The 24466-nt window shown below is 39.6% G+C and overlaps 2 protein-coding genes across 2 annotated transcripts; one reads left to right on the top strand and one right to left on the bottom strand.

The window, feature by feature from the left end:
* Nucleotides 1–127: 127 nt before the first annotated feature.
* LOC140319971 (alpha-aspartyl dipeptidase) lies at nucleotides 128–5410 on the bottom strand. Its single transcript, XM_072397735.1, has 8 exons — nucleotides 5015–5410; nucleotides 4608–4696; nucleotides 3788–3862; nucleotides 3546–3625; nucleotides 3031–3204; nucleotides 1024–1083; nucleotides 868–950; nucleotides 128–295 (listed from the first exon to the last, which is right to left on the bottom strand). Exons 1-8 carry the CDS (start codon nucleotides 5107–5109, stop codon nucleotides 229–231), a joined length of 723 nt encoding a protein of 240 aa, XP_072253836.1. The 5' UTR covers nucleotides 5110–5410; the 3' UTR covers nucleotides 128–228.
* Nucleotides 5411–7756: 2346 nt separating this feature from the next.
* tgfbr2l (transforming growth factor beta receptor-like) lies at nucleotides 7757–23272 on the top strand. Its single transcript, XM_072397423.1, has 8 exons — nucleotides 7757–7920; nucleotides 14296–14452; nucleotides 16471–16682; nucleotides 16897–17624; nucleotides 18295–18432; nucleotides 18979–19120; nucleotides 19466–19593; nucleotides 20807–23272. Exons 1-8 carry the CDS (start codon nucleotides 7866–7868, stop codon nucleotides 20966–20968), a joined length of 1722 nt encoding a protein of 573 aa, XP_072253524.1. The 5' UTR covers nucleotides 7757–7865; the 3' UTR covers nucleotides 20969–23272.
* The last annotated feature ends 1194 nt before the right edge of the window (nucleotides 23273–24466 follow it).

Genomic DNA, 24466 nt, shown 5'->3' with positions numbered 1-24466 from the left:
GAAAGACACGAGTAGGAAGAAGAGATGTTTTGAGCTCTGTGCGAAGCGGCTCTGAAACTTTGATAATTCAAAGAAAACAGGACTCGTTATAGAAGAAAAAACGGTCAATCAAAAGCAGACAAATGTATAATGTTTCCTTAATTAACATTTATTCTCTTTGAATGTGAAACATCAAAAAAGAAAAATACTGTCTCCATGGCAACATGCCTCCAGCTCCCCTTTGATAGGTCAGTGCGTGTTGGCCAGCAGGAAGCTGAGGTCGCTGCCTGGATCGTACTCCACTGAGGGATTCCCCCTGAAACGCAACAAATCCAGGTGAGCAGTGCAGTTAACAGAACAACACAGCTGGGCTGGAACCATCGCAGAGCGAAGCTACATGTTGTTTTACTCGAAGTGCAAAAGGTTTGGATATTTGACATAGTTTATTCCTTCAGGTAAGAGTCGACATTGTGAGCGGTTGATTCAACACGAGTTCCAGGCAAAGAGGCTGATTTTTGGGTGAGATTAAAATCTGTGGCAGGGAAATGTTGAATAGATTACACCCTGAAAAGATTGCACTGAATCCTCATTGTACTGCAGTTAAATTTGGTACACTGACATTTACTTTAAATATGTTGGTTTTTTTCCAATAATTTCATCCAAAACTACCCTGGAGCAGATTATCATGCTCAGGTTCATGTCATAAATCCTTCAACTAAAAGCTGAGGACCTGGTTTAACGTTAAAGAAAGTTGGATTTATGTTGCTAAGGTTTGATTTGGTTGCTTTGAGGTTAAAATCCTCATTTGAGTAGTCCGATAAAGTTACATTAGAGTCATGATAAGATAAGAGACTACATCAACACTTGGTTTTGGTGTTTGTGTGTTACCTGGTGAACAGTCGGGCCTTTGTGGTTCCCAGCAGTGTGGCTTTGTTCCCCTCCACCAGCAGCATGGAGCCCTCCCTCAGACCCTAAAAAGCACAAACAGAAACGCTCACGAACTGTCGGATAAAGGTTCATCTGCTCCTCTTCACGGTCACTCACCAGGACAGACGGAGTATCTGTTTCTTCGTGGTACTGAGTGATTCTCTGCTCTCTGGTCTCCTGCACAAGAACAACAACCACAAAGTCAGCAAGACGCATGCAAACTGTGCAGATAACAGCTGATTTCAGTTCAGTTGATGTCCTCTATCATCAGTACCACCACGTCTGGGTCCAGTATTACTGTCATTTCTTTCAAAGTCCAAAATCAAGACAATTTAGCAGTTTGTGTTTGCAGCCACAAAGGTTTTGATTACATTTAAATTCATTCTCTTTGATTTCTAAAAGGATTACAGTGATAATAATAATACCGGTAATGTATTTCTAATAAGGAACCGTCTTTTATTGTTTTCCCGTTTACAGACACGCTTCACCCAACATAGGTTCACTCAGTGCGACATCAACATTCAGGGACCTGCCAGAATCTGGTTTTTCACTCACTTTTGTACTGAAATCCTTTTCTGTGCATAACAAGCGCTGGAGAATGTCATCATGTAATTGTTGCAATAACACACAGCAACCACCAGAGGGAGCCCTGGACGTGTATATCAAAGACTGCACTAAATGAATGCGTCTTAACGGCATACAGCTGGGGGATGTTTAAAGTTAATTTAATGTCTTGTTTGTTTGCTTTTGCTTCAAGCCTCTTCAGTGCAACAGTTTTTCTTTTATAAATCATTAGAAAGTGTGGATGCAACATAAAGATGTCAATCTCACAGCTTTGAAATGGTGACTGGGAAAAAGAAAGGATGCCAGTTTTAATTATGATTAAACAACAGTGCGACTATGATCATGTCTGGCTACTGAGAGAAGAAAAGCTGGCAGCCTAAAGAAAAGCCTGGATCCAGAAGGTTTGCACCTCTTTTCATTCAAATCCAAAGCACACTAACCGAAGCCACCACAGAACCTCTTTGGCCGACCTAAACTGTATCACAGCTTTTAGATGAAAGCCTCCAACGTGTCAAATGTCACAACATCAGACGAACTCTTCGTTTCACTTTGCTGACAGTGCACTTTATTTTGTGAAGCGCTGCACTTTCACAACTTCACGTGTTGCGTAACCTCAAATTAGCATATCTGCAGCTCAAACTCATTCCAGCTTCTTTACACAAAAACTGTCTTTATGTAAAAACTGAACGTGGCTTCCCTCTTCTTTCATTGTTTTTTTTTTTTTTTTTAACCATTTCTGCCATTTGGCCACTGCGTGCCGCGTCACATGATCAGAAAATATGACCTAAACACAGTTATCAGGAACATGCGCTCGCTCTGTCTGTGTGACAGTTTGTGTTGATGTGAAACAAGTTGCTCTTTAGCACCAAATTAGGATCACACGACTGTGTGGCTTAAATTATTATCAATAAATATGTGAAAGTAGAAGTTAAAAGGTGCTGTTAATGAGAGCCAAACCAAACCATCCTGAGCTTTGGACTGTTGTTCTGTCGAAATGAAAACCTTTGATCCAGCTTGAGAGCACGAGCACACTGAAAGGTTTACGCTCAGGATTGCTCCATGTCGATCCGCCTCCATCTTTCACCCCGTCCTTGCCGGAGGAAAACATCCCACAGGATGATGCTGCCATGCCTGTGCCTGACCATAAGGATGGTTTTTCTCAACACGCTTTTTTAGCTGGTTTTAGCTGCTCTGAGGTCGGTTAAATATGCGTAAGGTTCACTCATCTCATCAAAAACATTTAGTTGAATCCAAACTTGAAAAAGTCTCAAACTGTGCTGAATATATATTATTTCATGTGTGTATTACAGCCTTTAAAACATGAAACTCAGTGTGGTTATTCTGCACACAAGTCTCTCTTTCACCTGACGGTGGCAATAACGGGCTGTGAGGGTGATGACTCATAACGCTGACATGGCGGATAAGCAGTTATCTCTTACACCAATCAGCTGTTGTGTTTTACTACAGCACATCCTTATCGATAGAGAACATCCCCCACAACAGCTCAACAAGTGAATATCAGAGTGTATATTTAACAGAAGAGAAGGTGGAGTGGCTCACCCCCATGTGGCGGCTGTTGGGGTCAGTGTCCAGGTAGTGTGGGTTGATGTTGAAGGGGACGAGGCCGATGGCGGAGAAGGACGGAGGGTAGACGATGGGCATGTCGTTGGTGGTGTTGATGCTGACGGTGGCCACGTTGGTGCCGGCACTGGAGCCCATGTAAGGAACCCCGTCCTGGAAAAGAGGGACATGATGGAGGGGTAGAGGGAAAGAAGCCACGCCCTGTAATTAAAATCCTACTCAAATAAAAGTACTCAGGTGTTGCTTGATTAGGTTTAATTACCTAACGACTATTTTCCTCAGTTAAGAAGTTCCTTATTTGGGCCACAAAGCTTAAAAAAAAGGACAAAATGCCAAAAAACATTAATTTAGAATTAATCATGATAAAAAAAGAAAGTAAAAGCTGTCCTAAAAAGTTAGATCTCCCAAGAGAAGATGCTATGAATGGGGTCCAGACTGCATTCAGAGTGGTGTCTTTATTAAGCTGTGGAAATAATGCGGTCTGCGTGTTTCACCTCCATCACTCTCTTCCTGATCTCCGTCACCACCTTATTGTCATAAAGACTCTTCAGCAGCCGGAACGTGTTGCCTCCTCCTACAAACACACGCATCTGTTAGCGCCGCAGTTTCACGAGGCAAACAGGATAGTATGAGGCGAGAATGTGAGAGGTGGAGAGAAAAGAAATGAGGTAAAGACGTTTTTAAAAAGCTAGAAAGAGAGGTATGCTGCGGGGAGAAAAACGTCGGCGCTGCTCACCTATGAAAATGCCTTCAGCCTTCAGGACGGCATCGACGGGGTCCGCGGCCTCGTGGATGCCGTCCACCTCGTAACCTGCAGGAGTCCAACACACATCAGTGTTTACCAGCACAGAGGGTTCAACACAGTTCTGTTAAAACGGGATACGTTCGTACAAAGCCACAATTTTCAAATCTAAAGTCAAACCGCTCAGTTTACAACTTTGTTTGGCCTTGAGTGCATTTCTAATGCGTGCACTATGCCTAAAAACGGAGTGTAACAAGCAACATTCTCCCTGTCTGGAAGCCAGAGCTTCTGAGACATTACAAACTCCAGACCAAGCAATACTTGTCCAACAAATGTCCTATAGACACACAAAACCTATATTTTTTAACTGGTAGTGTCATAGTACACAGGTAGCGATGGTAACCATGATATTAAAGGAATCCAATTTCATTATTGTGTTGATAATACTCATCTGATGATCATCTGATGAGTTCAAATCAGAACTCATCTGATAAAACATTGACTGGATGTTTTGAATAATTGTTTGGTTGTTACCACCTAATTTGAGAATAATTCAATAAGTGAAGACATTTATTATTTTATATATATTGTTAACGTGGGTGGTTTAAACCCACAGCAGTCTGACAGCCTTAACTGGAATATATCTATAAAACACACAAGGAAATAGACAGTCTATAACCAGAAATACTTTAAATAAAGAGAAAACAACACAGCTGAAAAAACAAAATAATACAGAAACACAAAAGTTTGAAAATGTACAGGAAAGAAACGGTCGAATAATGCTGAGCATTAGATATTTGCAGATTAAACCTACCCAAAGTCTTGAACTTGTCCCTGGCTGTCTTTGTGTAGGCGTCTCTGTCGTGGAGGGCATAAGGAACAAACAGAACCCGTTTCACGTTCCTGAAATACACAAACAAGCCAAAAACAGTCAGTGAAACAGGACAGATCCGTCTTTCCACCTACTATGATCTATAACCATAAGTGTTTAGCGTTTTTAAAACCAACTACAGCATTTTTTTAAATGAAATTTCAGATTTTCCATTTAAAGTTAGTTCCTTGTTGAGCTCCGTCACTTTCAGATGTTGGATGTTTTTTCATCAGAGGGATTTTTTTAAGTAAATTCGTTATGTGGGTTATTCACCACCCCCTGACAGGCCGCATTTCCACGTACTTCCTGCGTCTTCTCAGCTGTTCCAGTGTTGTTACACGAAAACTTACTTTCCGAAGAAGTTGGAGATGTGCTGCTGACAGTGGTCCAGGTAGCCGCTGCCGTGCAGGGTGGAGTTGGACACCAGCAGAAGTCTCCTTTTCATCTCTGGACGCAGAAGAACAGACTCAGCTGAAGCAGAAAAACGGCAGAAAAGTGTCGCTGCTGCGGAGTCCAGAGGTCCGGGTCACAGTTCAGAGGTTTATGGACCGTCAGAGAGCCGCTTTAGGGACCATAAACATGCTGTAATAAACTAACTCTCATATCACCACAGCGGAACTACCGAAAACCGCTGTTTGAAGGCCACCTGCTGCCGTTACTTTTGGTAACACAGAGGGTGTGTCACAGGAAATACGGTCCGGTCATTATTGTTAGCCGAAGCACAACCTTTTGTTTTCAGAAGAAAACCTTTTAGTAAGAGTACTTTTTGTCGCTTTTCTGCAAGTGGAAGCAATTTTAGTCCTTTTGGTAGGTTCTACCAAAGTAAAAGCCTTATTCTGGTCAATACGAGCAGAACAGAGTATGGAAAGTCAAAAGGGTCATAATTAATGTACTTCAACCCATCCAAAATCCAATCTGGCATCTGTAAAATGCCATTACAAGTGCCACCAGGCAGAGGCGATTGAGCCATCTAATGATTACATTAAGACTAGGATATTAATTGTTTTTCACCCAATGAGGAAATACCAAGAGCAGGCACTACTGATCAGAAATCTAGTTTGGCTATAGGTCAGCCTGCGATTAAGATTGATTTTTGCAGATGATGTAGTTCCGTTGGCTTCATGGAGCGGAGGGCCCCAGCAGGTACTGAGGCTATTTGCAGCTGAGTGTGAAGCAGCTGGGCTGAGAATTAGCACTTCCATCTCTGATGCCATAGTTCTTAGTGGGAAAAGGGTGGATTGCTCGCTTCAGGTGGGGGATGAGTTGCAGCCTCGCACACAGCCTCATATTGTATATGGTGTTGTGTATACAACTGATCAAAACCCATGCTGGTAAAACCATTGTAAATGGTACAAAAGTATAGATCACTGCTGAAACATTACAACAGTGAACTTGGTTTTTTGTACTTCCTTTACAAATTTGTTTGGTGCAATTTCTGTGGTATCAGGACACCATTGTCTCAGCAGTGATGCCTACTGTTTTGGAAGAAAACTGCACTGAGTCCAACAATTCTAAAGTGCTGAATTTTATACAGGATTTTTTCAGATCTTCAGCCAAACTCAGATCTTGATTAATAAGGGCGACCCTTGTTTTTTCCTCACTGGGTGAAAAATGTTCAATTTCACTGGCTGAGGCTAGAGGTCATTATTGTAATATTTCCAGGTGTTGAATTGTGCCACAATAATACCAGTGGCATTCTGAATAGAGAGCAAAGTAAGAGAACTATGACGATTTACACTTTCTGTATGTAATCATATTTCCCATATCCTGCTAACTGAGAGAATTATGACCCTTTATGCCCTCCGTTTTCATCTTCACCTTTTCTGGCCAAAACTCTCAGAATTTAATTCTTCTCCATCTTCCTCTTGAGACCAGTATAATTCAAATGAGAGCAGTCTTTGTTGGTTTTGGTCTATCAAAGTAAAGACTTATTTCTTCTTCCTCTGGGATCAGTTCAAGCTGAATAACAACCCTCTTCTTGTTGCTCTCAATTTTCTTTTATCCAAATTATATCAGGATACAAATTTCCTCATGTTCAACGACCTGATTCTATCAGAATGAAAGCTGTTTCCTCATCATGACACTTTTCCAAAACAAGTTTACAAAGATATCTTTAAATTAAAGTGTTAAAGTATTAGTTTTGATCCAGATATGAAGCTGATATCTCAGGAGGGTTCAGAGAAACGGGTAGCAGCCATTTACATGTACAGATTTGTACAGAGAATTCAGAGGTGACTCTAAAGGTTTCGACTGGAGTTTATAATAAAGCATTTTCAATATTCAGCCACTTTGCTGTTATTAAACAGCCAGCAGTAAAACTGAATGAAGTTTAAAAAACAGAAACGTTTAATGTGAGTTGTGTGAGGATGGGTTTTGGCTGTTGGTCACTGATCCCTCACATCACCGTGGTTCTAGTATAACCTGACCAATGAGCTGGAAGAAACCTGTTAGTGCTCAGAACCTCAAACTCTGTCTCAGATTCACTTCTAAATAATTCCGTGTTCCCCTTTCTGGTTCTGTAATCCTTTTATTCTGTCTTTAACTCAGTGTAAATACATTATACTGTAAAATTGTCTAAAATCCCAGCAATTCTTGATGAACTAATAAAATGCTGGACGAGAAAACATCAAAAATTAGTTTTATACACACCAGCTTCACAAATAATGTGTTTTTATTCTAATTTGTTTGATGTCTTATGTCATTGTAAAATACAATCGCCACCTCTTTTTATGAATAAGGATATAAGTCATTACATCAGTAGAATAAATGGACAGTTTAAGCGTAAAACTAAAATCTAGAAATAAAAACACGTGTGAAACTCTTGGAAAAACTATTTTCTGTCTGTGAAAGTGTTCAGGCGAGAATCTACAAAAAAAGTCGTAAAGCATCTCTGTCTAGCCATTTGTTGCTCATTCATAAAGTCAGCAAACTTTTAAAATAAAGCATTTTGTAACAGAATAATCCGACACCGTGGATGGCTCGCTACAGATGTGAGTACTGGCTCCACCGGCTGCGTGTCACATGTGGAGAAGCGAGACACAGAAACGGAGGCAGCAGCGGGAGGCGGGGCGAAACCACATCTGGATGAAAAACATCTGGACTTCTCCCCCTGCATACATGAGAGGCTCCGCGCTGACACCGGGGTTGAATATACCGACACGACACATCGACTGACCGAGCGCCCGTGTGTTTCGCCCGCAGATGATGGCTCGGTGTTGGACGTTTTGGACCGGGATCCTCGTCCTCCTCACAGCCTGTGAGTGCTGCCCGCTGCGGGCTTTTTCTCTCTTTGCCTCGGAGTTGTTTAGAGGGCCGAGCAGAGGGGATGGATGGAGAGGGGGGTTGCTTTGTTTTGGAAAAATATGCTGATCTTTAAGGAGCAAGACAAGCAGATGAAAACCAGCTCAGATGACACGTTTTCCTGGTTTTGATTAGATAAAACTAAAGCTCTGTGAAAGTATGCAGATTCATGGAGTTAGAAAGTAATCTCCAGAGGTATCAACTTTTTAAACTGCTCCTATAAGCACCACAGTAACACAGCTTTTTGTAGTTTAAGTGCCAGTTCAGCCCGATTTTCTTTATCAGATTTCAGAATTTGAATTATCAAACTTTAGCTGCATTTCTGTTGGAGCTGTTCTGTTGACTTTACATTAATTTTACAGGCACTCTACTTTTGTTTTTTTCCAGTCTCTACAGCGACTGATAGAGTCCAAACAGAATCCTGATCAGACTTTTGAGGAGGTCTAATGACCTAACAAATCCTCTTCTACAACACATCTGATTAAAAAAAGTTATTTGTACTAGCGTTGTTTTCGGTACAATGTTACTAACAATTTCTGGGTGTGGTTGATCCCCACATATGCGCCTCCATAAGCAAACGATTGTTGAGTGATTAACAAGAATAGTTGCAGAGTTTTATGTCACAAATGAATCTGGAGGTGTCTCCATTATTTTTAAGTTGTTCAGTTCCACTGTTGCATATTCGTGCAGCTGATTCCCCAAATAAGATTCTCATGTCTTCTCAGTATTACCCCGAAATTAGTTCATGAGAACAGACTATGGTTCAATTTACTGCCACTGCATAGAAATAAATCTAGATTAAGCAGAATGTTGTTCTTTTTTTTATCGCTTATCCGGTTTGCTGATGCTACCAGAGGCAACAACTTCCAAAGCATTTCAGTTCTGGCCTGAATTGAACTTTCAAATCAGACATGCCAAAGTCATTTTTATGACTTTTTGTGATGTTGTCTGAATGTCTTGTGCTAAAGAGAAAAACAGCACGGGGTTGGGAGAAATATATAGACCATCTACATCAGATACAGCACTGATGTAGTTCTGATATAAGAAGAATTTTAACTGATACTTAAGTGAAATGTACTTTTAATTGTACTCATAACAATATGAATTGTAATTAGTGCAGATAATTTGTGGCTGCAATACTGTAAAATTAGATTATCACATATGTTTTTGTATTTTCACCCTGTTGGTTGAATTGGATCTTATTTTAACTATTTTATTACAAGCCTCTACAGCTGGGCTGTGTGAGTATTTTTTTTGGGATAACATGGTCATATGGTGGACACCTACGCTGGTATGAACCACTGCAAACATAGTTTTGGTGTTTGTCTGTGGCCAAACCTTTTCAACACAATGACATCAAAATGAAACCTCGGTTCAGGGAGGCATGTTGTACATAGGCTTTATGACATCACTCATTGGTTTGTTAACATTTTTAGGCCTTCTGCATTTGGCTGCCACCACTTAGGTTGTTTTTGAGTCACAAGGGAGTGTATACTGGACTTTGAAGGTGGAGCTGGAGAGTGATCATTTAAAATGTGGTTGGGCAAAAATACTCAACTTTGTTACTCTTTAAGTTTGGAAATATTCTCAAAAGGCCCATTAGCTAATCAATCAAACAAAGTAAATTAAACTAAGGGCACCATAAGTACTTCTGTGGAAAATGTAATGACTTACTATTTAACGAGACAAGTTGATGCTCTTTGAAAGGGCCTCTATTGGGACCGAAATGAATGAGACGTGCCCTCTGAATGTCCAATTTATCACACTGCTGTACTTGAGTAAATACGCTTTCTATTATAGTCATCAATGTACAACTCTTCTATAAAAGCAGACCATTATCTCACATCTAACAAAGAGCAAGTGTATCTGAAACATCGTATGAATAGTAGCACACACTGAGGCTTCTTGGCACTGTTTAAGACACTGGAGAAGACAGAGACTGGCACTGAAAGAAAATGTGTGTCTGTGTTTGTACATTTAATTTTCATTATCATTTTTATCCCTTAATGTCAAAATATACATTTGAGGATAAAAATAACACCACATGAAGGCTTTGCACAGTACAATCATGCACATATATAAAACAACCAATCAGTGGCAAGGGTAAAAAAAGGCCCTTCGTGCTTTTCCGACAGGCTAAATGAGTTCATGAAAAGCTTTGGACCACAGGAAGGAAACAAAATACAACTTATTTAGAATGTCTGAGTTTGTAGGGTTAAAATTTAGACACAAAAATGTGGAACTTGGCAACATGTTGAAAGTACTTGTTATTTTTGTGTGTGGGCAAAATGATGACATCACATGAATTTAAAATTAAACTGGTTTATTTTCCTTATATAGTTCCCTGAGATTACTTTTGTTGTGAATTTGAGCTAAATAAATAAACCGAAGTGAACTGAATGAAGGAATGATGAGGAAAACACTTAAAAAAAAAGGTTTTACTTATTTTACAAATGTGCCTTTAAGAGAAAGTCAGCTTTTCTTTTTAGTGTGACACCAACATTAGGTCTGTGGTGCTGATTAGGGGTAACATATCAAATGAGGTTTGACCAGCGAGTGAACCGCATATGATTAACTTTGGGGTTAAGGTTAAGCTGTCCACGATGAATGGAAGTCCAGTGTCCTAATAAGGATAGCTGTGCAAGCTGTTGTGTGTTTGTGTGAAAATTAACCAGTGTTGTGATAGGGAGGTTGTCCTCTGAGCAACATGTAGTGCCAGGATTTCCCATGAGCCTTAGAGGGCGGAGAGTTGGATGCTAACTTGGCTCTGAATGCAGCTAACTTCTGGATTCAATTTATTCCTTGTGGAACACACACACACACACACACATTTGTGCTTATGTCTTTGTGAGGACATTCACTGAGATAATCCAGGCCATCAACCCTAATCTGAACTTTAACTTGGTTCTGACCTCAGAAGTTGAAGAGATGTTAACAGTGTACACATTGATATACTTTTTTGCTAAAATGCCATTCTAATTTTAAGAGTAGTTGAATAAGAGTGTTAGCTTCAAAGTCAATCTGTGTCATTGATTGTAATTACTATAATGTAGAAATACTTTGGTGTTGTTCTTTTTGAAAATAACTACTTTTAACCATTTTTTACAAGATAGTGCTGGGTACCATTATTACACTATATCAATATTCATCTGTTTAAAAATTAGGAGTAAAAGTACGAAATTTTCATTGAGTTTCTCCAATTTTCTGGAGTGAAATTATTCTAATTAATTTACAATTTACTGCCTTATGGAAAAGCATGTGAAAGCTTGACCTTTACCAATTTTTTTAACTTCTTACACTTACACAAATGTTAGTCCTTATTTTAAGCAGACATTATCTTTTTATGCTGACGTTAAAACTTTTATGCTAACGATTGGCTTTATGTTTGCTACTTTAACTTTGTAAGCCAGCATTAATCTTTTTATATGCTAATGTTCATATTGTGTGCCAATGTTAATCTTTCTTATAGACTACTATATCTATCTATATACTAACATGCTAACATATGAATATATTTATGTTAATGTTCCTTTTTTAAGCTAATGTTAGTATTTTATGCGTCCTTGTAATTAATTCTTTGGGTGGTTGTTTTGCTTATGTTTACTTCCGCATTCATAAGATTACATTGGTTCTTTTTTAGGTATTATTTTAACATGATGCTACCACAGCTACAGCTTTTTCTTGCTAATCTTTTGTTGTTGTTACGGTACACCTTTAAGCAGGAGAGATTCAGCGAGATTCAGATGACTCTTAGACCTTTAGTACTGATCCGGCTATCTTTTGTTTCCCAATTCTTGGGAAGCTTGTTTTGCGTTTACACTAACATTTACACGGGTCATTACCACATATGAATGACTAACCAAAATTAGTTGTACATGGAAGGAGGAGCAGAAGGTCAGTTTATTTTTAGGCAATTCAAATCTGAGCATGTACAGCTCACATTGGGTAGCCACTGTCACAGTAAAAGAAAGGAACAGAGGACAAGAGAGAAACTAATGCAACACTTAATTTAAACTAAACACAACCACTGTGAGATCTCACAAGAAAAAGAAGAAACCAGGTATAGAGACCTGCTTCTAGAAAAGAATCCAAAAAAAGGTAAAGCAGTTTGATCAGTTCTACACTTTGGTTTGTATTATGAACGCTTAACTTATGCAATCTAATGTTACCAATCCAGTCATTAATCAATACAATATTTAGTTGTTTTTTTTTAACTAATTTAGCACCAAAACTACATATGTAAAAATGATGATACGGTTTGTATGTCAGCATTATTGTTTTTGAAAATCTACCAACCACCAAAATGTCCTCACTTTCCACAAATGCCCTTATTCTCAGTAAACCACATATTGGCCCTCACAAAGATAGATGTACATGGACACTCACAGAGACACGTAGAGTTAGCCATGCTGCTGAATCCAATTACAACAAGCTTTTGGCTTCTCAGCTCTTTCAGTTTTTTTCGTCTTTTGTCTTCAGCTGATTTTGAAAAAACATCTGGAACAGCTTCTGCTGTGTGTGAGAGACAGTTAATGAAGTGTTATGTGTTTGTGTAAAATGCATATCTTTGTATAAAGTATACATGATTATCATTCAGTGGGGCTCAGTAAGAGTGTGTAACTGCTTGCATCTTTACACAAGCTGCATTTCAGTGCTGGAATTTCTCTATGTGGAGTTTTATCTATATCTTTAAAAGGACCTGTTGTTTTCCACACTTTTGTGACACTTTATGATACTTTTATACAATATGAGACCTAATAATTGTGCTTTTTGCCTTTAACATTGCATAATAATAAATAAGAAAAAAAAAGTTGTGTATTTAAATGCAGAAGCAAACAAAACAACATTTGTACAATCTTTCCTCTCTGTGCCTTCTGGGTGTGATGATGACGTGACAGAGACACACACACACATCCAGATGCAAACACATTGCATATAGATACTGACATAACTCTGTGGGTTTTCGGTTCAATTTAATCTTATTTATTTTGAGAGACTGAATGCTAAATGTTTGGGCTTCAAAGGGACACACCCATATCCTGCTCCCAGTCCCAGTCGCTCCATGTGATGCTGTACGTGGCAGAGCAGATACCGTAGGACATATTGAATGTTACACTGCGAGTGTATACACATTGACTGAGCCTAATAAACTATGCCATTTTTAAATATATATGTATGTAGTAGCAGTCAAGTGTTCAGACACACTTTCTCATTCATTTTGAATAAATAAATCTGTCCAAACTTCACCATTATTTATGTATATCTAAGTTAATAAAGACCTAAAGCTTTACTGTTAAAAAAAATGTAAAGTTATCTTATTTTCCAGGTTTAACCCCAGAAAAGGTTTAAACCCCATTTACATTGAAGGACAGCCATGTTGGTGCCATAAAAGGCACTTACAAGAGGAGCACTAATTACGTTTCCTCTGCTGTTTTTGATTCTCATTTAGAGATGTAAATAAGAAAAGCGAAATGGAATCAGTTAAACAAGAACACTTACAATTTGCTTCTGACCTGGCAAAGACCAAAATGACGTGACTCAACAGCTGCTTCCCGTCTGAGCCAGCAAACAATAAAGAACAGACTGGCATCTTCCCAAATATGATATAATATTCCAGTTCTTCCCAGAGAATAAACTCATTCCAGAAGAAGAGCTGTGTTCATTTTCCTTTTGTCGATGTCCACTACAGTTGTTGTTGTTCTTTTTCTCCATGAAGTTTTTTTCAATACTGCTTACTGAGTTGGAGCCATGAGCAACGTAACTTCTATCACCATCCTCTTTCAACACTACACTGCCTAGTTTCTTTACCTCACTGCTTCACTAATGAATGGAAATCCAACTAGTTTGTGGGTAAAAATGTTAGAAATGGAGGCTCATTCTCATTTCATGGTGCATGAACAGGCGAAAAAAAACAGTGAACCGACCTTTCTAAAGAAGAAAAACACAAAGAGTTGAAGCAAATTCAGGATAGGTGAAGGAAGAAAACAAGAATAAACACTGATGTGGCTTTTCAAAGGTTGGAGATCGATGATGAGTGATGCAAAAGTTTCTTCTGACAAGTAATTAATCCTACCACAGTGGATGGAAGGCAAATTAAAATGGTTGTTTTCTCCAACTTGACCATTAGATATGTTACAAAGTCTTACAATAATAAGAATAGAACATGACCCCCCGCCTCAGATCTTGGATGGACCTTGTGCCTCTTCTCTAACTTAAGCCTTAATTCCTACGATCACTACAGCGTGATTACACTTTGAATTTTTTTTCACATCTTCCCAGGAGCAGTTTTAAGTTGTTAACCCCTCTACCACTTCTGCCTCTTATCCCCCAGGTCTTCCAGTTGTTATCCAGTCTTTCAGCCATCTGAGATTCAACCTGTGTAAGTGGTGTGAGGGTTCCAGTCCAGTGTGCAAAGACGGTGTCTGCTTCAGTAACTGCACCCTGTCCTCCTTCTGCATCGCGATAGAAGAGATCTGCATCGCTATATGGTGAGATTGCTGATATTTTACTTTACACTCACTGAACAGAGACTTCTGTCCAAACGCACCAAACCACCATGAGATGAAAATTATCTTTGTAAACTCATTGCTGTAGCAGCTCTTTGGGGCCTAATTCTGTCCAATGATGTTAATTCAATCAGCACAGAAAAGACTTTCTTAATAGCTTTTCGGCATCTATGTGTTTAGTTTGCGTCCCCTCGGTTGTCTTTGTGTTCATTTTGTGACTCTTTGGAGTAATTTATGTCTTTTCTGGTGTTTTTTTGACTATTTGTGGTCACTCTGCCTCTTTTGTCGTTATTTTGTATTTCTTTATTATCAGTTTGTGTTGCTTTCTGCTTGTTCTACGTCTCTTTAGACTTGTGTGTGGTTGGTTTGTGTTTATAGGCATAATAATCCATATGCCTACTCTATGATTCATCCCATCTCATCAAAAAGGAGAAACACTTAGACTTCAAAACTCGCTGCCCTCATTGTTATTCGTCAGCACAAACCGATGGGCCAGCAGAGTCTGGAATAGTACAGCTGAGCTACTTTAGTATGCTGTTCGTCAACATTATGAAACATCCTGACGTGATTTCTCTCAGAAGGACTAAAAAGAAGAATAAGACAAAAACATGTGATCAAAGCTTGGCTTTTTTCATGTTTGCGTCCATTGATTTTTTTTGTTCTTTTTACATTTTCTAAAGAACATCTGGAACATCAAATCTTCACACCAGTCCACTGCTATCACTGTCTTTATGACTGGAAAGTTTCTGCTGATTGGTACTTTTGTTTGGATAACAGTCCTATGCTTGGATCCCCCTCGCTGCACCCCTCTCATTTCCTGTTCACATCAGCCAGCTCGACCCTCCCAGCTTTCTGCAGGAAACCAGAGATAAGAAGGAACTGACAGGAGAAAATAGAGGAAAGCAATAGTTTATCCAAGGCAGCCTGCAGAAATCCCAGTCAGGCGCAGTATTTGTATGCGCTGCACTTCAACATTATGAGGTTACACAACACAATTGGGGCAGGGACACGCATCAAAATTACCTGTTTGACTAAAGTGGTTCCAACACTGGTTCAGGGCGGGTGCTAGAGCCAGTTCTAAGTTGGTTCTAGATAAGAACTGGTTTGGTTTTCCAGTGCCAGAGACCCTGCAGGAGACGTTTTAAGTGATTGCGTCACTTTAAACATCTCAGTATATGTTTAACCTTCCCTCTAATGTAATCTGAATTTCTGTAGAAGACCACAGTGGGGGTATACAGCTTATCTTCACAGAAACAACAACAGATCGGAGGGTTTGTCTCGTTCTCCAAGCCGCTGGATGTCTTAATGTCACCAGTGTACTTTTTAAAGGAGAGTTGGTGTTTCCAAATGCAAACCAGTATAAATAAACCGCAACACAAAGATGTGCTTTTTTGATCAGAATCTGTTCATGTCAGCTGAATATATTAAAACACCTGACAATGTTGATATATGTGGCATATGTCTATATTACATTGTCAGTTGTTCTTTAATTTTCTGGCACAGTATTTATATTGTTTTATAAGAATAAGAGTTCCTTTATTCGTCCCACAGTGTGTGTTTAGTTTTAGTATGTATCCGGTGTGTTTTACAGGGATTATTTTGTGCTGGTAAGTAGTAACACATCTGATCACAGAAACAGAGACTGTGCTAAACTCAAATACATACGCATGGGTTGTTTGTCCATGCAGGCTGATATGAATTATACTTACATTTCACCTCTAATGGTTGTGAGAACAGCTGTGTGTGATTTCTAAAAGTTGCTTTGTAAAACTAACATATTTTAGCCCCAATCATACATGTTTTTCTAACCTTAACTAAGGGATGTTACTGCCTTAAGATAACTAGGAATAACATGTTGTGTTTACATGTAACCAAGGGCCATGAGTGTGTCATGCATGCAATTTTATTGGTGGCATTTTATGAGCTAATAAGCTTCATTAGAAACAGAAATATTCCATGTGCTGAACTTCATCAGGTGATGTTTTTGTCCACCCCTCCAGGAGGAAGACCAACGACACAATGACAGTGCAGACAACGTGTCACCATCCAGCTCTGCCGCTGGACGGTGTAGATCCTGGCTTGCTCCTGAACTTCACCTCCAGGGAGTGTCACATGGTCTCACAGCCGGCAGAGGATGGAGCCATGATGGTTTGTGGCTGCCAGGACGAACATGAATGTAATGACAAACTCATCTTTGACAAAGGAGCCAATGGTAAGCAAAAGGTAGAGGGAGTTTGGGCTGAATGAAACAAGTCAGGGAATGAGTATAATAATAACTGTACTGTTCAATGTGCAGCTGATTGATGGATGTAAAAGGACAGGAAGGATCTATATCTAGAAGGATGAATAAACAAAAGATAGATGGAGTTGGTGGGTACTGGCCTAACTAATGGAGACATATTTAATTCCTTCTTTTTTTCCTGTAGGTTTCCTGAGGCTGCAGAGTAAGGATGTGATCCCGGTCGTGGTGGTCAGTTTAGTGCCTCCTGTCCTTGTGGCCATAGTCGCCACCGCTGCCTTCTACTTCTACCGTGTACGACACCCTGACAAACCAGGCCCACCTGTGCGTCCTGACTGGCCAACTCAGCACAAGCCGAAGCTCTTCCAGGCTTTGGACCTGCCATGTGGGGCATCAGGCCGTAGGGGTGAGGGTGGAGGAGGACGTGTGATGGGTCAGGAGGAGTTTAATGCCAAGACGCCATCTCTTAACAATGACACCATCAGTGAAAAAACAGATTGGCAGGGCCAACTGGCTGAACTGCTGCCCATCAAGCTGGAGGTGCTGGTGGGTAAGGGCCGTTTTGCTGAAGTGTGGAAGGGCAAAAAAGGAGGCGCTAACAGTTATGAAACTGTAGCAGTGAAGGTTTTCCCAGCTGTGGAGTATGCCTCATGGAGAAACGAGTGCTCCATCTTCTCTGACCCAACATTACAACATGACAACGTGGTTCAGTTTCTGGCAGCTGAAGAAAGAGGACCGCTAGGCTGCGCCCCTCAGACCTACTGGCTGGTTCTTGCCTATTACAGCCTTGGAAATCTGCAGGACTTCCTCACAGCCAACATACTGAGCTGGGAGGAACTTGTTTCCATGGCATGTAGCATTGCTAAAGGAGTAGCTCACCTCCACAGTGACACAACACCCACTGGGGTGTCAAAGGTAAATTCAGCCTAATTTCTCTTGAAATTAACTTTTGCTGACGATTAAAATGGAAAAACAATTCTTCCAGTTTCTGTTACTGTAAGAAAAACACATTCAAAATTGTGGTAAAAATCAAGCTAATTAATGATTTTAGTTTCCATAAAAATAACAAGTTATTGGTCAGTCTTTATGCAGTTGCAGTTATGTCTCTAACAAAGCCACAAAAACAGTTTAGTGTCTTTACTATGGCTTGATTCCAGTATCCACACTCATAACTGATGTGTGTGTGTGTGAGAGAGTAGAAAAGCTGCATTCCTGTCTGAATATTACAAGCGTGCAGTCCTCTGAACTACATAAACATTCATCCTGGTAGCTTTTTGAAATTGCATTCGGAGCTAACAGTTCAGTTCTCCCCTTTGACATAACAGCTCACTGCTCGTCAGTGACTCAGAGTTCACTGAAGCTGAAGTAAAGATGAATCCATTGAATCCATTCATATCATCTATTTTTTCCCAGTTTAAATAATGGTGTAACAGCCTTACTGCTGTTAGTTTAGTTTAGTGTTCTTTGCCTGTTAGTGTGAGCTTTACCTTTCAGCATTTATAGCAGTGCTGCTGTGCTTTTATTAGCATATATAATGAATGCTTTTTTGAGTGGCACTTGTGACCAGTTGCTTGTGTTGCTATAGGTGCCAGTAGGTCATCGGGACCTTAAGAGCAGTAACATTGTGGTAAAGAACAGGAAGGAGTGTGCACTGTGTGACTTTGGACTGGCATTAAGGCTGGACCTCTCCCTTACAGTCGAAGACTACGCCAACAGCGGACAGGTAAGCCATGCAGAATAGTTTTTGCAACTATTAAATACACTAATAACACTATGCCCTCCTGCCTGATATGCTGTTGCTCCATTACATGCAGCAAACCTCTACAGGTTCCTTGTGGTGTCTGAAACCATATCATTTTTGCTGACCTGGATGCTACATCCCTGTTCAAAGTCTCTCAGGTCTTTAGACCACCCCTCTTTTTCCACATCGAACACATTAACATTTTTGGACTGAATAACTCTAGTGGCTGCTAGAGTTCCACTGGGAACACCCCAGTTCCCAGTGGAACTAGTGGGCTTTGAAGGCTTTTTCTCTTTTTGCTTTATAAATAGAAATAAATCCTGTTGTCCAAATACCTCAAATGAAAACAGATTCTTCACTCGTGTAACATCGCATACACTGACAACCCCTGTTGTCACAAGATATTAACATATTTTTCTTCACCTGTGAGCAGTCATAATGCATTGGCTCATTTGTGCAGATCACAAGACAGAACTTGCGTCTTATATTGTCTTCATTTGTTTGACTCCACTTTATCATCCTGTCCAGGTGGGAACAGCTCGCTACATGGCTCCTGAGGTACTCGAGTCCAGGGTGAACCTGGAGGACCTCGAGGCCTTTAAGCAGATGGATGTTTACTCCATGGCTCTGGTCCTTTGGGAGATGGCCTCCCGCTGTGATGTCATTGGAGGCAAGGAGTTTTTCTGTTTCTGTGCATGAGGAAAGCATAAGCAAAATGTTAATCTTATAAAGAACAGACCTTCCTTTAGTCCACTTTAAAGTTCACTTTAAGGCCAACAAACTCAATCAGCAGTTGTGCACTTTTCTGAGAGAAATCAACTTCAGTCCTGAAAGAGATATAAGTTAGATATGATGATTAAACAGACCTTCTGCGTGTGGAGGAAGATGCATCACTGTGCATGCTGTTCCAAAAAATAAAATAAGCAGACGCCCTGTGACATCTATATAATTTGTTATGGGTCACAAAGTTGCCATTGTGGACAAGGTTTACAGATAAATGTCTGTGCTGGTGCAGAGGTGAAGAACTACGAGCCGGCGTTTGGCTCCAAGGTTTGTGAGCAGCCATGTGTGGACAGCATGAGAGACTTGGTGCTGAGGGACAGAGGACGACCGGAAATCCCCCCGACGTGGACGCAGCACCAGGTCAGATACGGTCTGAAGGAAAAACTCTGCAGCATTCTGTAGAAACAGAACGACACTAACAGACACTGACAGAATGGGACTGACTCACACCCAGACAACATTTACTCAATTTAAGGGACTCTCTTAAACCTTTTGGCAAAAACAATACAAAGACACACAAACTGATATCAAGTAATACAATAAAATCACAAAGAAAAACTTGATGACTAAAGAGAGGTGTAAAATTACCACAGGAACAAAGAAAATCCACAGAGAGGCATATAATAACCTCAAATAAACTACCAAATAACTTGATACAAAATCCCCTAAAAAAATCTAACACAAAGAGACGAAACAAACACAATGAGTCACAATTTAACCCCAGAGAGAGAAAATATCTTCAAAATTTCTAAAGAAGTACAAAATAGAGATACAAAATTATCTCTAAGTTTACTCAGAAATGTAGACAAAAAGTTACTACAAATGTCACAAAACTCAATCACTGAGACAGTGAGACACAAAAGAGCTAAAAAAGAAAGAGATACAAAAACAACTTTCCAGACAAAAATACATCCAAAATCACTCACAAAATGGCCCAAAAGATGCAAAGTAAAAGAGACACATCTACATCAAACAGAAGAGAAAAAGAGACACAAATGACACAAAGAGAGCATAAATACAGAGGCACACAACACTACCTCAATAAGACACAACATGACCACAAGGAGACAAAAAAGATCTGCAACAAACATAATACAAAATAACTAGAGAAGGACAAAAGTTCTTCAAAGAGAGACAAAATGTACCTGAAGACACATGTGACCACAAAATAATCAAATGGACATACAAGACAACCACAGAAATACTAAGTTATCCAAGTAATAACAGCAAGGACACGAAATAGCTGCAAAGAGACACAAATCTAAGACAAATATGGTTCAAAATGATTCAAAGAAACACAAATGATCCCAATGAAACTCACAAAATTACCTCGAAAATACAACACTACTACAAGAAGACAGAAAACTATCCCAAAGTAAAGAGAGTAACAGCATGTCTGTCTGGTTATGAGCCTCTCATGGTTCTATAAAGGAAAATGGGGGCACTTGTCATTGTACCTGTCCATGCTTGTGTTGCATACAGCTATCACCGTAACACTGAGCACTTTAAACTCCTCACAGGGTTCTGTTTGTGTACACTATTGCCTTGCTGAATATTCGTCTCTGTCCTGCAGGGTATGAACATCTTCTGTTCCACCATCACTGAGTGTTGGGATCACGACCCTGAAGCCAGACTGACGGCTCACTGCGTGGTGGAGCGCTTCAACACCCTGCTGCAGGGCGAGGAGGAGGTGGAAATAGGGGAGGAGGGTGAGGAGGTAGGAAGGCAGGAGTAATGAAATGATGAAGAGAAAAAAAAAGAAAACTCTTGGACACCCCAGATGATAACCACAGTCACTCCTTCTCCTCTCTATTCTCCATCCAAGCTGAAAGGAAGACGCCACAGAAGTACGCCATGATTCTTTACTTCAGTCTGGTTCCTATGCTTCTTGTCGCCCCTCATTCTGCTGTAGGCTGTGTTCACACTGTCTGAGTAACCTTTTGTTTTTCCACCAGCAGTTTCTGATACAGCTGAGACAGATAAGAGACTAAAAACAGCCAAACAATCAATTGTAGTTGCAGTTAATGTGGTTTTTGTCTCATAGATAAAAAGAGAAGAAAAAAAGAAAAAAAGATCTGTACACCTTGTGTTTGCATATGAAGTGTACCATTTTGGACACATGATTGGCCCCCGTTTGTCTAGAGGGTGAATACCAGACTACCAGTCGTGGCACAGGCTCAGTCCGAGAGGAGATGAAGTCTAGATCAGCCTCAAAGGACAGGAAATACACAGATAAAAAGGACCTGAAACCAGTTATCAGAAGGCTCCAAAGAGGACCGAACACTGGTGTCTCCTGAGCTCCAGACATCAGGTGCTGAGAAGTCAACAATTTCACCTTAAAATTGAATAATGAATAAAAGATTCTTGGTCATATTGGCAGCATTGCTTAAGGAATACAAATGCAAGCTGGTCCACTATGTTTACCTTCGAGGCAGGATTTTTGGGATGTACAAGATCCCAATCCCAAGAGAATCCATCTTGCCAGGCTTCAATCTAACCGGTTTTGGTCAAAACACGAAAGCTCACACCAGTCATCGTCTGATAGTGGTTGCGACGGGCTTTGAGTGTGACAAAAGTCAACCACTATGGCTCCTGTTCACTGATTGGCTCTGCTTGTAGTGCCTCACTGAGCCGATTTGCTGGAGTTCCTCTCTGACAGACGCTGGTAAACCTGTTTCATCCAATCACCTGCTAATTCCTCCTAAGTGTCTATCCTTTACCAAGTGGCCTTTATGACAGATTTGCCAAATGGATCTGGTTCTAACATATCCTCTGATTCACTGTGCTGCAGTTTGACAGGATGGACATATAAGTCGCTTTTTCAAAACATCTTGTTAGAACAAATTACATGTCAGTTTGAATTTATTGAAATTTGATTATCCCCTTATAGTCGATATATTTTGTGTGTACGGTGCAATTTAACTTGGCCATATATCTTCATGTATAACTCTTATAATATTATGGCCTCTTTAAAAGCTTCTCCTGACGCTTCTGATGATGAATATGAGGAAGAAGTAGTCGAATTAGGATGTGACTTTGCTAACTTTCTTCTACTGTTGCCTTTGGAGTGCTGCCAGTGCAGTGGGGTAGCTGCTTTTTACAAGCTCACCGAGTGTACCAAATTTACTACAATGTGTTGGCATGAATATCTGAACTGGATTTCATGACAACATGAGTCTGCAGTGTAGTTCTGCTTGGTGCCTAAAGCAGAGGCCTGAACCCGACCAGAGCCCACATCTTACAGACCCGACTCAGTCCGTCTGGAACTGCTGGATTTGGAAACTCAACCAAACCGGAGGCTCAGGTTTTTCCTATTTTTTCGTTTCTTGCAAAGTTTTATTCTTGGTTTGGAAAGATTTTCTCCTTTAAAGATAATAACTGTCAAAAAAAAATCTCCTGGAGCGTGAGTGCAGCCATCGCCACACAGCAGAAAGACAACACGATCATTAAGAAGCTAAATGATCGCTCTTCAGTAAACCCGGGACTTTTCAGCTGACGCCTGGTGAGGACAGGAATAAACCAATGGCTGACTTTGTGCCTGAAATGAGGCATTTAGGGTCGTGAAACCGTCATAGATCTGCTGGCAGACATGCACATATAGACAGTTTGCTGTGTGAAAATGATTCTTACGTCGGAGCTGGTCTCCATTTTGTTTTGCTATTATTTTATCATTACTATAACCTTCATGTATGATTAAACAAGAGAACAAGCTCCTTCCTGTCGTGTGGAAAGTATTGGTGTATGTTTAAAAAGCAGCACAGCTGATTTTATTATTCCACACGTTGACTTATGGGCGACTTTTTCAGTTTCAGTCCCAAAATCCCTATTAGAAACGTCTTTATATATATAAACTATTCATTTCACATAATTAAATGGAACATTTCTGTTGTTTCTTAAAAGTATATCATCCGAAGTACAATTTGTAAATGACTGAAAACTGAAAGGATCCAGAAAAAAATACACAAATTGTAGAAAACCACTAAGTGATGGAAAATCAATATCTTCTTTTGTTTGATAATAAAATCTGTTTTGTACATGATTAGTGACTCTTGAATCTCTTTTTTTTGTTTGTTTCCGGACGTTTCTGGCACATTTTTCTTTGTAAATTTTCTCAGTGAATGTACTGAAAATGTGTTTCTGGGTGCACTTCAGCACTGTTTTCTCCACATTTCAAATGAAGGAGCAATTAACTGTAAGTCACAGCTTTTCAAGGTGAGTCTAAAAGCACATTACGTTGTATTTCAATGTCATTAAGGAGACAACAAAAGTTCTGTTTTTGTAGTTATTTTACATTACTCATGCTGTAATGGCCGTTAGCAGTAAATATTGCCGTTCACCCATGGAAACACATACAACTATCTCCGGACTGCTGCCTTTGAATACAATGATTCTCTAGAAAGACCGGTTTCTTATTAATTTGTTTGTATAAACTCCAGAGATAATGATTAACTGGGACATTTCTAGTTTAAATATATAAGAATATGTATCATGTCTGTATTTTCATCAAATAAACAAGTTTTAATTCAGTAAAATATCAAGAAACATCTCAAAAATCAAAACGGATGGTTTGAAGGTGTGTGCTCCAGTTTTGTAGGAGTTCTTTGGTACATTAAAACAAAAAGAAACATCTTTTTATTTTTTAAGCCAAACTTTTTACTTACAACACAAGACTTCCTTATTGTCCTTAGTTCAAAGTGTAAATTAATTCACAATTTTTGCATTGGGAAGGTAAAATTGAAGCTTGTTTGAGTGATTAATGGTTTAACTTTTAAATCAAACAGTCTGTTAACAGTTTACAATGGTATAAAATCAAAATATGTTCAGTTCATCATTAAAAACAACTAAGAATCTAATATTTCTAATATTTGCATTTGATACAACTGATATAAAAAAAGACTAAAATAATAAATGAGTTAATTTTTTTGCTGCTAGGGGACATGATTAGCATAAAATGTATCATGGAGGTCTGTATGGACCCAACAACCAATTTATGCACCTCAGGATGATGGTCAATGGTCTCCTGGTAAATTGATTCAGATGTTGGTGATTTCATGCAATCATGACAAATTGAAGGCAAAGTGTCAAAGAATCTGAAACACCTATTTTCATGAAAGTAAATCATATCAAATAATACTTCATTTATCATCAAGGAGACTTTTATATTTATCAAAGGGAATTATATTAATTGGATCTGTGTGTCCCTAACAGCCATAGTGTGATGAAACCATTGTTT

Source organism: Leuresthes tenuis, unplaced genomic scaffold, assembly GCF_036924035.1.
Source record: "Leuresthes tenuis unplaced genomic scaffold, fLeuTen1.0.hap1 SCAF_12, whole genome shotgun sequence".
NCBI classification, from domain to species: domain Eukaryota; kingdom Metazoa; phylum Chordata; class Actinopteri; order Atheriniformes; family Atherinopsidae; genus Leuresthes; species Leuresthes tenuis.
Note: the sequence above shows the minus strand (reverse complement) of the source record. Positions and strands in the feature narration are given on the sequence as shown.

What these genes read in the sequence shown, in the direction of transcription:
- LOC140319971 (XM_072397735.1), bottom strand. Translation starts at nt 5,109, where the DNA reads ATGAAAAGGAGACTTCTGCTGGTGTCCAACTCCACCCTGCACGGCAGC. An exon ending in CAGATACTCCGTCTGTCCTG is followed by an intron (nt 951 to 1,023) that starts GTGAGTGACCGT and finishes TGTGCTTTTTAG; the next exon opens with GGTCTGAGGGAGGGCTCCAT. An exon ending in AAGGCCCGACTGTTCACCAG is followed by an intron (nt 296 to 867) that starts GTAACACACAAA and finishes GTTGCGTTTCAG; the next exon opens with GGGGAATCCCTCAGTGGAGT.
- tgfbr2l (XM_072397423.1), top strand. Translation starts at nt 7,866, where the DNA reads ATGATGGCTCGGTGTTGGACGTTTTGGACCGGGATCCTCGTCCTCCTC. An exon ending in GAGATCTGCATCGCTATATG is followed by an intron (nt 14,453 to 16,470) that starts GTGAGATTGCTG and finishes CCACCCCTCCAG; the next exon opens with GAGGAAGACCAACGACACAA. An exon ending in CACCCACTGGGGTGTCAAAG is followed by an intron (nt 17,625 to 18,294) that starts GTAAATTCAGCC and finishes GTGTTGCTATAG; the next exon opens with GTGCCAGTAGGTCATCGGGA.